This window comes from Pristiophorus japonicus, chromosome 14 (genome assembly GCF_044704955.1).
Source record: "Pristiophorus japonicus isolate sPriJap1 chromosome 14, sPriJap1.hap1, whole genome shotgun sequence".
In the NCBI taxonomy this organism is placed as follows: domain Eukaryota; kingdom Metazoa; phylum Chordata; class Chondrichthyes; family Pristiophoridae; genus Pristiophorus; species Pristiophorus japonicus.
Window position 1 is genome coordinate 88,232,320 of NC_091990.1, and position 14,580 is coordinate 88,246,899.

A 14,580-nucleotide genomic window follows, 5' to 3' on the forward strand; every position below is an offset into this window, starting at 1 on the left:
TTAAGCATCCACTCACTCCATCACAGTCGCACCGTGGCTGCAGTGTGTGTATCTACAGGATGCGCTGTAGCAACACACCAAGGCTTCTTCGACAGCACCTTCCAAACCTGCGACCTCCATCACCTGGAAGGACAAGGGCAGCAGGCGCATGGGAACACTACTACTGCCATGTTCCCCTCCAAGTCACACACCATCCTGACTTGGACATAAAGCGCCGTTATGGTTGCTAGATCAAAATCCTTGGAACTCCCTCCCTAACAGCACAGTGGAGCACCTTCACTGGATGGACTGCAGTGCTTCAAGAAGGCTACTCACCACCACCTTCTCAAGGGCAGCTAGGGATGGGCAATAAATGCTGGTCTTGCCGGCAATGCCCACATACTGAGAATGAATACAAATAAATATGGAGGCATTGCAATGCTGTTGGTTAAATGGTGTTTTGCCATGAAACAGAAGGGAATCTTTGAATGGGTAGTTATGGGGCAGATCCTGAAAGCTTCTCGTTGAATCATGTGTTGGGACTGATCAGCCAGGAGTGACTGCCTGCGGCTGCATTGGCATCAGATAAAGCGATAATTTATTGCTAAACTATCCAGTGGAATTTGATGCTGACTCATTGGTGCTGCAGGAGTGATGTCAATTTGTGTTCAGGAATGGTCATTCAAATTTCACTCCGACTTCACATAGTCAGAAAGGCTGTAATATCAAGCCATTTGGACAGGTCAATAGTCAGGGAAAATAAAGAACTTGAGTTTACATGGTGCCTTTCATGGTCTCAAGATGTCCAGAAGCGCTAACTCTTAGAATTTATTTATAATTAAGCAAAATGTAGAACATCTGCCTGAGCAGCTTTCGAGTAACTACTGTGAGGGGCCAGCTCATTCATTCATTCACCAAGTACAGAATGCACGTGTGCTTGTGGGGTACCATTTATCTTACTCGACAGAGTGAGGGGGAGTTGCCATCGTTCTGCTTTAATTTCTCATGATATTAAAGAAAGCTTCAGCACAGTTGCTCCAAGTAGATAGGAATATAAAGCGGGAAGAGGCCATTTGGCCCATCAAGCACACTCTGTTCAGAGTCTGTGTATATTTATTCCACCATAGAGTTCTACCAGGAGGTGGGCAGTCTATTTATATATTATAATGAAGCCTGAAGCCTCTTCTTTAACCTCCATTTTATCTTTAACTGTAGCTGGGTCGGTTTTGCACAACTCGTAAACCCCGCCAGCTACAGCAAGGCGGGGCCTACTGCATCCAGGACGGAATCGCCTTTACACCTACCTCCTGGATCCAGGGTCCCTGCCTAACCCACCCCCGCAATCGGAGACCTCCCCATGAGTCCCTCCGATCACCCTCCCAGGGCTTCGCTCCCCTAGGCCTCCAGTCTCCCTATGTGGCCTCCCCAGGCCTCCGACAGTCCCCCCCGCCACCGCTCTTACAGCTCCCAATCCTCTTCCGACTGCCCCCCATCCTCCTCCAGCCACCGATCTTTTTGCCGCTCCCACCTGCCCTCCACCGCCCGCATCCCCACCTCCCGATCTTCTTGCCACTCACGGCCCAACCCTCAATCTTCTCCCGGACCACTCATTCCCCAATCCCCTGATCTCTTCCCGGCCCGACCCTGTGATCTTATCCCAGCCGACCTGACCCCCACACGATCCATCCCACCCTCCTCTGTGCGGCCTAGTGCCGCAGGCTTAACGGCCAGTGTCTCAATCTGGCTGGCTGCAGATGGGAAACAGAGGCTTTCCATTCAAATCACAGGAGGCCCTGATAGTAAGACTCTCTTTAATGGGGCCCTGTTAGTGAGACTGGCTGTTTATTCTGAAATATGTGGTGGTGGGAGAGTGTAAATTTCCTCTCCGCCGTAGGTTCAGGAGGACATGGACGTAAACAGTGATCCCGCAGAGGTTATGGCAGTGGAGCAGGAGACGCTCGGAGGAAGTTCACCACCTTCCCACCGCCCCCCGCCCCCGGAACCTCTTATTTTGGAATGTGTTTCAGAAGCATCAGTGGGATACTCAGAGGGTTAAGTGGCATCAGTACTGAATACAATTCAGGAGCACAAATGCGCATGGTTGGTGGACACCAGTTCAAGCTGCCCTTGAGACTGTTCACTGGGTTGGAGGGAAGGCGATTAAGTGCTTATTGGAAATCCCCAGAGCTTCAAAATGCTTCATTAACGGCTTGTGCATATCTGTACTCAGTTTCTTCTCATTTCCACCAGCAGACCACCATGGTTTGACCTCCCACCTCCGCCATACCTCTCAGACACTGAGGTCAGCAGCCATCCCGAGCTACCCCCTTACCGCTCCAGGGCAGGAAGTACCTTGAGCTCAGAATATCCCAGCAGCCTACAGGAGAGTACAGAAATGAGAGACTGCCTGATCAGCACCAGATCGGAGGAGGGCCTGTGAGCAAGGCCTGCAGCAGAGTTGTTGTTCTTGCACTAGGTATTATTTAAGGAGCCTTTGTTGAAGGATTTAATTCGAGAAGCAAAAAAAAAGACTTCACACACTTTAATCATGTTGACTTGTTTCATCTCTTCATTGTGAAGACACAACTATGGCCTCCAGCTGTATGATCCTGAGTAACAAAATCCAGTCGCCTTACTGATGTTTGACCCTGGTGGCCTGCTATTTGTCGGCGATGTACGATTACATGTCCGCAGACATGGGTGGCCAGTTGGGAGCACCTTGCAGAATTCACTGTGGGGCAGCCTTGGGACAGGACTGTAAATCTAAACAGCAAACGCAAGAATGAGATACTTGTTTGCTGACAGGTCTGTGGTAGCGATGATGGGCGCGCACTCCTGCAGCGACCGCGAGAGCAAGACGCAGATAGAAGTTGTGACTCGCTGGAAAGCTTCAAACGCCGTATCTGGGCGTAATGGAAACGAGCAGAATTCTGATGATTCTACGATTGCGTTGCTTGTTCTAAAGTGTTGTTACATTTCATAATCCAAAAGCGCAGTGTCTGTACATTCTGGCACTTCTGCTCTTGGTATTCAAGCAGAACAGAGTTACTGTTTGTCATGTGAGGCAGCTATTTCTTTGGACTGTGATTCTCTTCCTTTTCTCCATTGCCCTTCCTCAAGTTGAAGCGTGGCCGACTGCAACCACGCGGTTCCCCTCAGCACAGTGTGTCGTGAGGCAGTGCACGCTGCAATCACCTCACCATTCGTAATCCGGAGCTCACGCGGCGTAGCGTGAATAACGGCGTAACTCACGCACGCCGTCATTTCCCTGCACTTTGCCCCGGACAACAAACCCGATGCCTTAGATGCACCATTCCAACAGCGCAAGTTTCCCAAAACCCTGGGCAACTGTCACTCGAACTGAAAGTAAGAAAGAGGGAAAGAGCGCCTGACAGAAGTTTACGTTGCAGCATCCGCTCAACCAAAACCTCGCCCCCAGCCATCACATCGGGGTATCAGCATAGCGGCCCTTTTGCAACAGGCTGTGCCTGGCCAGAAATTGAGCAAATGTGCATAGTGGCATAGCTGAGGAGAGTGTGCAGCTGTTTCCTGCAATGCCTGGGCTGGTTTTTCCCCCTTGGTGGTGGTGGAAATGAAAGTTCACCATTATCTTGAAAATAACGATGTGCTTTAAGGTGCAGTTTTCAAATAAAGGCCTTTAGCTGGACGTTGTTGCCCCGTGGTAAGTCACTCAGTCTGGGTGTGTTCTGGGTTTCAAACACTCGGGCACATGTTGCAACGTCATGAGGGAGTGAAGGGTTATGGGGAGCGGGCAGGGAAGTGGAGCTGAGCCCAAGACCAGATCAGCCATGGTCTTATTGAATGGCGGAGCAGGCTCGAGGGGCCTAATGGCCTACTCCTGCTCCTATTTCTTATGTTCTTATGAAGGGCTGATGATAAAAAATACATCCAGCTATTCCAGAGCCAAGAAATTCACATCTGACAAAGGGTTGCACCTGAAACGTGAATCAGTCTGCTCTTTCCAGGCGATGACAGACTTGCTGTGTGTTTCCAGCAGAATTAGTTCTTATTCCAAGACTCACTTCTCCTCTCCAGAATGGTAGTGCTGCACCTATAAGAGAATCTGGCTTTTGTAACTGTTCAAAAATACCTCCTTGCAGAACATTGCAGTGGGCTTGGTGTTGTGTTTGATCGTACTATTTGGGCTCTAATGGTATCGGGGGATGATCCTCTGTCACTAATCAAACAAAACGGTAAACTCATTTAACCAGGGTGTGTTTGTCCTTTCACTACATGTAGAGGAAACTGTCCCGACACTGTTTACCTTCAATATCAACTGACCTTTGCCAAGTAAAACACACATAATGTAGGTACACACACAACTCAAGAAAAGTAAATAACGAACTGATCATTGCATTTCATCAGAGATAAATTCCATTATACCAAACCCCCTCTGATTATATAAAATTCCACCATACCAAGCTTCCGTCCCACATATAAAATTCCACTGTAGCACACCCACCTCACACTGTATAAAATGACACAGTACTAGGTCCCTCCCAATATACAGAAAGTCACTGTAGAAAACTGCTAACATTACATAGATTTGCACTCTACCAAACACCCTCCCCAATTTGCAGCATTCCACTGTACAAAGCCCCTTTGCATTGTGTAGAATGCCACTATAACACACCCCCACCATTGATAATATTACACTATACCAAGCCCCATCACATGTCATACGATTCTACAGTATCACGCACCCTCATTGTTTAAAATTACACTATAACAATCTCTCTCCCATTATATAGAACCCCATCCTAATGTATAGAATTCCACCATACTAAACACCATTTCATTGTACCAAACCCCTCTCATTCCCTCCCATTGTATGGAATTCCCTGTACAGCCTCCTACCATTGTATGGAATTCCCCTGTACACCCTCCTCTCTTTGGATGGAATTCCCTGTACACACTCCTCCCAGAGGTGTAAGACAAAGGTCCTCCACCAGCCTGTCCTTACTGCACAGCACTGCCCCCCAGGCATCAAAATCCACGGCGCGGCCCTGGACACCGTGGACCACTCCCATATCTCGGGAGCCTCCTATCAACAAGAGCAGGCATCGACGACGAGATCCAACACCGTCTCCAGTGCGCCAGTGCAGCCTTCGGCCGCCTGAGGAAAAGTGTTTGAAGACCAGGCCCTCAAATCTACCACCAAGCTTCATGGTCTACAGGGTTGTCATTACCCCTGCCCTCCTGGCTCAGAGACATGGACCATGTACAGTAGGCACCTCAAGTTGCTGGAGAAATATCACCAACGATGTCTCCACAAGATCCTACAAATCCCCTGGGAGGACAAGCGCACCAACATCAGCGTCCTCATTCAGGCTAACATCCCCAGTATTGAAGCACTGACCACACTCGATCAGCTCCACTGGGCAGGCCACATGGTCCGCATGCCAGACACGAGACTCCCAAAGCAAGTGCTCTATTTGGAACTCCTTCACGGCAAACGAGCCAAAGGTGGGCAGTGGAAACGCTACAAGGACATCCTCAAAGCCTTCCTGATAAAGTGCAACATCCCCACTGTCCCCTGGGAGTCCCTGGCCCAAGACTGCTCTAAGTGGAGGAAGTGTATCCGTGAGCATCTCGAGTCTCAACACCGAGAGCCTGCAGTAATCAAGCACAGACAGCGGAAAGAGCGTGCGGCAAACCAGTCCCACCCACCCCTTCCCTCAACGACTATCTGTCCCACCTGTGACAGAGTCTGTGGCTCTCGTATTGGACTGTTCAGCCACCAAAGAACTCACTTCAGGAATGGAAGCAAGTCTTCCTCGATTCCAAGGGACTGCCTATGATGATGATGATGATGATGGATAGAATTCCCCTGTACACCCTCCTCCCATTGGATGGAATTCCCCTGTACAGCCTCCTCCCATTGGATGGAACTCCCTGTACACCCTCTTACCATTGGAAAGCATTCCCTGAATACCCACTTCCCATTGGATGGATTTCCCCGGTACACCCTCCTCCCATTGGATGGAATTCCCTGTGCACTCTCTTCCCAATTGGATGGAATTCCCCGTACAGCTTCCCCCATTGGATGGAATTCCCTGTACACACTCCTCCCATTGTACAGAATTCCACTGTATTACAAACACCTCTATTGTGTTTGAGGTCATCCAAAACCCGGCTACCCGTGTCCTAACTCCCGTTCAGTCATCACCCCTGTGCTCGCTGGCCTATATTGGCTCCTGGTTAAGCAACACCTCGATTTCAAAATGTTCATCCTTGTTTTCTAATCCTTCCCATGGCCTCACCTTTCCCTATCTCTGTAATCTCCTTCAGCCCTACAACCATCCAAGATATCTGCACTTCTCCAATTATATCCTCTTGAGCATCCCCAATTTTAACCGTTCCACCAATGGTGGCTGTGCCTTCTGCTGCCTCGGCCCAAAGCTCTGGAATTCCTTCCCTAAACCTCTCTGCCTCTCTACTTCTCTTTCCTCCTTTAAGACGCTCCTTAACACTGCCTCTTGACCAAGCTTTTGGTCATCTGCCCTAATATCTCCTTATGTGGCTCGGTGTCAGGTTTTATTTGACAAAATACTGCTGTGAAATGTTTTGGGATGTTTTACTACATTAAAGGCACTACATAAATACAAGTTGTTGCGTATTAAATTTCACGGTACAAAGCCCTCTCCCATTATGTAGAATTACACTGTACAAAGCTCTATCCTATTGTGCAGAATCACACCACCTTCAATTCAGTCCCAATATATTGACTCCCACTCTATACACTCTCACTGTACCCCCCCACTGTATACACTCCCACTGTACCCCCCATTGTATACACTCCCACTGTACCCCCCCATTGTATACACTCCCACTGTATACACTCCCACTGTACCCCCCACTGTATACACTCCCACTGTATACACTCCCACTGTACCCCCCCATTGTATACACTCCCACTGTACCCCCCCATTGTATACACTCCCACTGTATACACCCCCACTGTACCCCCTCACTGTATACACTCTCACTGTACCCCCCACTGTATACACTCCCACTGTATACACTCCCACTGTACCCCCCCCCATTGTATACACTCCCACTATACCCCCCCATTGTATATAATCCCACTGTACCAAACACCCTCCCATTCACTCCCATTATATAAATTCTTGATCAAATATTCCTCCCTGATCAGACCTGCAGGCTATTCCCCCACTGGTGTACAGTCCTAATTCACAGCACTCTCTCAGCACTGAATACATTTTCAGTTTTGCTAGCAGCCTCATGTTCACACGTTCTTTAAAAAGATCATTTACTTAGTTGTTTGCTGCAGAAGCATCTGTACTATAATTTGGAGACAGTTATTGAAAGGGATAAGATAAATTGGTAAGAAGTTTAAATAGGCTGTGTATGGAAATCAAGCTCGCACCCCATCACGTGAACAGTGCTAACTAGATTTGCAGGTAAAGATCTATGATTGGGAACAAGAATCATTTATAGACATCAGCTGCTTCTAGCACCAGTCATTCAGCCCATTAATAAACCAAGCCGACACAGCTCTACTGAATTATTTCTTGCTTTTTGCTCCAATTCCAGGTGTTTTGTGACTCATAAAACCATGTTGTATGTACATGCAATTAAAATTAAATTAAGAAAATAACTAGTCATGTATTCAGTAACTGAGTATCAGCCTGAATCCAAATCAGCTTCTCGTAACTATAGCAGCTGTTGTCCTGTCCCTCATCGAACCTCCTGCTTTCGATTAGACTAAGAAAGGAGACTGCTCGTCAAAGATCAGAGAGAATCATATATTTTAATGTTTTTAACTGCATTTTGATAACATGCAGCAAGTTAGAGGTCTCCCTTCAGAGACTGTATCTACTGAGTGTGCCTATTTAAAGAGAAAAAGCCCCTTTGTTATATACTGTGTCCTCACAGAGTTTATCTATAAAGTTGTTCACTGTAATAGCTATGATGTGATTATTTAAAGAGAGATATATTCCATCTGTGATATGCTGTGTTCTGTACAATTCTGCAGTTTTTTGCAAAATTAAATATTTGCAAGAGAAAGTGAGAGATGGAAAATGGTTTATTTTTCAGATGACAAAGCAGATAAATAGAGATGAATGAGCTGACTCCACTTTATATCACTTCATTCCCATCTCACAATGAGCCGCTTTGTTGTGAGACTAATAGGGGGAGAAATTTGTGTTGTTTATGCCTCCCGTTAGCGCCCCGCGGGAGTTAGTGGAGGCGCTAACCAGTAGTGCCCCACGGGAGTTAGTGGAGACGCTAACCGGTAGTGCCCCACGGGAGTTAGTGGAGACGCTAACCGGTAGTGCCCCGCAGGAATTAGTGGAGGCACTAACCAGTAGTGTCCCGCGGGAGTTAGTGGAAGCACTAACCGGTAGTGCCCCGCGGGAGTTAGTAGAGGCACTAACCGGTAGTGCCCCGCGGGAGTTAGTGGAAGCACTAACCGGTAGTGCCCCGCGGGAGTTAGTAGAGGCGCTAACCAGTAGTGCCCCACGGGAGTTAGTCGAGACGCTAACCGGTGGCACCCCGCGAGAGTTAGTGGAGACACTAACTGGTAGTGTCCCGCGGGAGTTAGTGGAGGCGCTAACCAGTAGTGTCCCGCGGGAGTTAGTGGAGACGCTAACCGGTAGTGCCCCGCGGGAGTTAGTAGAGGCGCTAACCAGTAGTGCCCCGCGGGAGTTAGTGGAAGCACTAACCGGTAGTGCCCCGCGGGAATTATTGGAGGCGCTAACCAGTAGTGCCCCGCGGGAGTTAGTGGAGGCGCTAACTGGTAGTGCCCCGCGGGAGTTAGTGGAGCCGGTAACCGATGGCACCCCGCAGGAGTTAGTGGAGGCGGTAACCGGTAGTGCCCCACGGGAGTTACTGGAGACGCTAACCGGTAGTGCCCCGCGGGAGTTAGTAGAGGCGCTAACCAGTAGTGCCCCGCGGGAGTTAGTGGAAGCACTAACCGGTCGTGCCCCGTGGGAGTTAGTGGAGATGCTAACCGGTGGTGCCCCGCGGGAGTTAATGGAGGCGCTAACCAGTAGTGCCCCGCGGGAGTTAGTGGAGACGCTAACCAGTAGTGCCCCACGGGAGTTAGTGGAGGCGCTAACCGGCAGTGCCCCGCGGGAGTTAGTGGAGACACTAACTGGTAGTGCCCCACGGGAGTTAGTGGAGACACTAACCGGCAGTGCCCCGCGGGAGTTAGTGGAGACACTAACCGGCAGTGCCCCGCGAGAGTTAGTGGAGGCACTAACCAGTAGTGTCCCGTGGGAGTTAGTGGAGACACTAACCGGTAGTGCCCCGCGGGAGTTAGTGGAAGCACTAACCAGTAGTGCCCCGCGAGAGTTAGTGGAGGCGCTAACCAGTAGTGCCCCGCGGGAGTTAGTGGAGATACTAACCGGTGGCACCCCGCGGGAGTTAGTGGAGACGCTAACCGGTAGTGCCCCGTGGGAGTTAGTGGAGACACTAACCAGTGGCACCCCGCGTGAGTTAGTGGAGACGCTAACCGGTAGTGCCCCATGGGAGTTAGTGGAGTCACTAACCGGTGGTGCCCCGCGGGAGTTAGTGGAGGCGCTAACCGGTAGTGCCCCGCGGGAGTTAGTTGAGACCCTAACCAGTAGTGCCCCGCGGGAGTTAGTGGAGACACTAACCGGTAGTGCCCCACGGGAGTTAGTGGAGACACTAACCGGCAGTGCCCCGCGGGAGTTAGTGGAGACACTAACCGGTGGCACCCCGCGGGAGTTAGTGGAGACGCTAACCGGTAGTACCTCATGGGAGTTAGTGGAGACACTAACCGGTGGTGCCCCGCGGGAGTTACTGGAGGCGCTAACCAGTAGTGCCCCGCGGGAGTTAGTGGAGACGATAACCAGTAGTGCACCGCGGAAGTTAGTGGAGGCGCTAACCGGTAGTGCCCCGTGAGAGTTAGTGGAAGCACTAACCAGTAGTGCCCCACGGGAGTTAGTCGAGACGCTAACCGGTGGCACCCCGCGAGAGTTAGTGGAGACACTAACCGGTAGTGTCCCGCGGGAGTTAGTGGAGGCGCTAACCAGTAGTGTCCCGCGGGAGTTAGTGGAGACGCTAACCGGTAGTGCCCCGCGGGAGTTAGAGGCGCTAACCAGTAGTGCCCCGCGGGAGTTAGTGGAAGCACTAACCGGTAGTGCCCCGCGGGAATTATTGGAGGCGCTAACCAGTAGTGCCCCGCGGGAGTTAGTGGAGGCGCTAACTGGTAGTGCCCCGCGGGAGTTAGTGGAGCCGGTAACCGGTGGCACCCCGCGGGAGTTAGTGGAGACGCTAACCGGTAGTGCCTCATGGGAGTTAGTGGAGGCACTAACCAGTAGTGTCCCGCGGGAGTTAGTGGAAGCACTAACCGGTAGTGCCCCGCGGGAGTTAGTAGAGGCGCTAACCGGTAGTGCCCCGCGGGAGTTAGTGGAAGCACTAACCGGTAGTGCCCCGCGGGAGTTAGTAGAGGCGCTAACCAGTAGTGCCCCACGGGAGTTAGTCGAGACGCTAACCGGTGGCACCCCGCGAGAGTTAGTGGAGACACTAACCGGTAGTGTCCCGCGGGAGTTAGTGGAGGCGCTAACCAGTAGTGTCCCGCGGGAGTTAGTGGAGACGCTAACCGGTAGTGCCCCGCGGGAGTTAGTAGAGGCGCTAACCAGTAGTGCCCCGCGGGAGTTAGTGGAAGCACTAACCGGTAGTGCCCCGCGGGAATTATTGGAGGCGCTAACCAGTAGTGCCCCGCGGGAGTTAGTGGAGGCGCTAACTGGTAGTGCCCCGCGGGAGTTAGTGGAGCCGGTAACCGATGGCACCCCGCAGGAGTTAGTGGAGGCGGTAACCGGTAGTGCCCCACGGGAGTTACTGGAGACGCTAACCGGTAGTGCCCCGCGGGAGTTAGTAGAGGCGCTAACCAGTAGTGCCCCGCGGGAGTTAGTGGAAGCACTAACCGGTCGTGCCCCGTGGGAGTTAGTGGAGATGCTAACCGGTGGTGCCCCGCGGGAGTTAGTGGAGGCGCTAACCAGTAGTGCCCCGCGGGAGTTAGTGGAGACGCTAACCAGTAGTGCCCCACGGGAGTTAGTGGAGGCGCTAACCGGCAGTGCCCCGCGGGAGTTAGTGGAGACACTAACCGGTAGTGCCCCACGGGAGTTAGTGGAGACACTAACCGGCAGTGCCCCACGGGAGTTAGTGGAGACACTAACCGGCAGTGCCCCGCGAGAGTTAGTGGAGGCACTAACCAGTAGTGTCCCGTGGGAGTTAGTGGAGACACTAACCGGTAGTGCCCCGCGGGAGTTAGTGGAAGCACTAACCAGTAGTGCCCCGCGAGAGTTAGTGGAGGCGCTAACCAGTAGTGCCCCGCGGGAGTTAGTGGAGATACTAACCGGTGGCACCCCGCGGGAGTTAGTGGAGACGCTAACCGGTAGTGCCCCGTGGGAGTTAGTGGAGACACTAACCAGTGGCACCCCGCGTGAGTTAGTGGAGACGCTAACCGGTAGTGCCCCATGGGAGTTAGTGGAGTCACTAACCGGTGGTGCCCCGCGGGAGTTAGTGGAGGCGCTAACCGGTAGTGCCCCGCGGGAGTTAGTTGAGACCCTAACCAGTAGTGCCCCGCGGGAGTTAGTGGAGACACTAACCGGTAGTGCCCCACGGGAGTTAGTGGAGACACTAACCGGTAGTGCCCCGCGGGAGTTAGTGGAGACACTAACCGGTGGCACCCCGCGGGAGTTAGTGGAGACGCTAACCGGTAGTGCCTCATGGGAGTTAGTGGAGACACTAACCGGTGGTGCCCCGCGGGAGTTACTGGAGGCGCTAACCAGTAGTGCCCCGCGGGAGTTAGTGGAGACGCTAACCAGTAGTGCCCCGCGGAAGTTAGTGGAGGCGCTAACCGGTAGTGCCCCGTGAGAGTTAGTGGAAGCACTAACCAGTAGTGTCCCGCGGGAGTTAGTGGAGACACTAACCGGTAGTGCCCCGCGGGAGTTAGTGGAAGCACTAACCGGTAGTGCCCCGCGGGAGTTAGTGGAAGCACTAACCGGTAGTGTCCCGCGGGAGTTAGTGGAGACACTAACCGGTAGTGCCCCGCGGGAGTTAGTGGAGACGCTAACCGGTAGTGCCCCGCGGGAGTTAGTCGAGATCCTAACCGGTAGTGCCCCGCGGGAGTTAGTGGAGACGCTAACCGGTAGTGCCCCGCGGGAGTTAGTGGAGGCGCTAACCGGTAGTGCCCCGCGGGAGTTAGTGGAGGCGCTAACCGATGGCACCCCGCGAGAGTTAGTGGAAGCACTAACCGGTGGCACCCCGCGGGAGTTAGTGGAGACGCTAACCGGTAGTGCCCCGTGGGAGTTAGTGGAGACACTAACCAGTGGCACCCCGCGTGAGTTAGTGGAGACGCTAACCGGTAGTGCCCCATGGGAGTTAGTGGAGGCGCTAACCGGTAGTGCCCCGCGGGAGTTAGTGGAGACCCTAACCGGTAGTGCCCCGCGGGAGTTAGTGGAGACACTAACCGGTAGTGCCCCGCGGGAGTTAGTGGAGACACTAACCGGCAGTGCCCCGCGGGAGTTAGTGGAGACACTAACCGGCAGTGCCCCGCGAGAGTTAGTGGAGGCACTAACCAGTAGTGTCCCGTGGGAGTTAGTGGAGACACTAACCGGTAGTGCCCCGCGGGAGTTAGTGGAAGCACTAACCAGTAGTGCCCCGCGAGAGTTAGTGGAGGCGCTAACCAGTAGTGCCCCGCGGGAGTTAGTGGAGATACTAACCGGTGGCACCCCGCGGGAGTTAGTGGAGGCGCTAACCGATGGCACCCCGCGAGAGTTAGTGGAAGCACTAACCGGTAGTGTCCCGCGGGAGTTAGTGGAGGCGCTAACCAGTAGTGTCCCGCGGGAGTTAGTGGAGACGCTAACCGGAAGTGCCCCGCGGGAGTTAGTAGAAGCGCTAACCAGTAGTGTCCCGCGGGAGATAGTGGAGACGCTAACCGGTAGCGTCCCGCGGGAGTTAGTGGAGGCGCTAACCGGTAGCACCCCATCCCTGCCAGTAGCACCCCGGGCTGCTGCACCGGTGATGACAACTGTGACCTGTTTTCACCCCGGAGCAAAAATTCGTTAGCGCCCCATGAGGCTGCTATGGGCGATGTCCGTGCCAGCTTCGCGGGTCATGAACCCCGGGCTTCAGTGCGCCCACGGGGCGAAAATTAAAGGGGAGGTGTGGCGCCGATATTTGTAAAAGTGGCCGACTTACCGGCCTTGCCCTCGTTAAATCGTGGGCTCTGTGCCGCGATGTTGCAGCCCCGCACTCCGCTTCTGTGTCGGGTTGCTGCCATGGCACCCCGCTCCCCGGTGGTGAAGTGGCGGCCCCTTCTCCCCGATGCAGAGTCGTCAGCGAGCCCTCCTCTTTAACTCCTGCCAGCGCTACGTGCCTCCCTGCCTTTTATACCGCGGTTAGCACCCCAGTCCCGCCCCCGAGAGCAAGTGGAGCGCGCGACATTGCGTTCCATTCCGCTCAGGGGCGGTAAGCCCAATTTAACTGCTGGGACAGGACTGGTACCGAATTCCGCCCCCAGAGTGTCAAATTACCAATTAGAAGTAAAGATGTGTTGCAGTCAGAACCAGTAGAGGGCCTTGCAGTGTCCCAGCACTGCCAATCCACTGCAAGATCATGCTCAGAGCATCGTCACTCAGAGTTGCTTACATTTATACCAGGAACACACTCAGCATTGAGCATCAGACCATGCAATGGGAATGGCAAAGCTGCATAGACCAGGGGTCTGCTGCCAGTGAAACTCTCTCCCACAAGTTGAGAAATCGAGGTGAAAAGCCAAGGTCCACAGTGCAAGATACCACCAAGGTTGCAAAAAGTAGCCGAGAAGTCACACAAGTCAAGCAGGGATGGCCAGGTGGCACCAAGCTTGGAATTTAACAGCTTGAAGATTGTAGAAGGAAGGACAGACTGAAGAAATAAAATGTTTCTCAGTTTAAAGGTTCTTGGAAACAGTTAAGAGTAGGAAACGATGTGCTGAATCTGGATTTGAACACAGCGCGGGTGCACAGAGAGTAGAGAAGCAGGATGGCACATTTGGAGCTTAAGAAGAACAAGCAGGGAAAGTTCAGAAGAGCAACAACCGTAGTAAGTATTGAAAAATGGAGAAAGATTGTGATGAAAAAGAGCGGTTGGAGGCTGGAGGTAGAAGGATCAGAGCAGGAGCTCTTGGATCCTGTCCAGGAGCGTGAGAGCATCATTAGAAGATCCTCCAAAGGTACAAGAACAGTTGCCAAGTCCTTTTCCCATTGCATGCAGTTCAAACACGGAGTTAACCATCATTTGCCAAACTAGTTTTGCTGCAGCCTGCACTAAGCCCTGAGAAAGCCCTGACATGCCCAGTACAAATGAATCAGGCCTCCAGTACTTTCAGCAGTCACTAATTCCCTCCCATACACACCAGTTCAGGACTATAGTGGATTGGGAAATCTGGTGGAAAGCCATTCCATCAGGTCGCCTGCGAGTTTGTACCCCATGATGAAAAAGATTAGGCCTGGAGGCTTCATAATAATATTTAAATTAAGGCTGAGTGACAATGTTATTTTGACAAGCAGCCAATTTCTTGACATTTTAGCTGCATTAAGT

At 52.4% G+C, this 14,580-nt stretch overlaps 1 protein-coding gene across 4 annotated transcripts in view; it reads left to right on the top strand.

The window, feature by feature from the left end:
* The window catches only part of ldlrad3 (low density lipoprotein receptor class A domain containing 3), a 101,700-nt gene extending 93,669 nt beyond the window's left edge, over window positions 1-8,031 (top strand). For 3 of the 4 annotated variants that reach the window (XM_070899343.1, XM_070899345.1, XM_070899346.1), the window contains exon 6: window positions 2,230-8,031. In XM_070899343.1, coding sequence (XP_070755444.1) covers window positions 2,230-2,419 — 190 coding nt within the window. In that variant the 3' untranslated portion in view covers window positions 2,420-8,031. The remainder of the gene's footprint in view (window positions 1-2,229) is intronic. The other variant, XM_070899344.1, reaches the window with a different exon arrangement.
* Window positions 8,032-14,580: the final 6,549 nt, after the last annotated feature.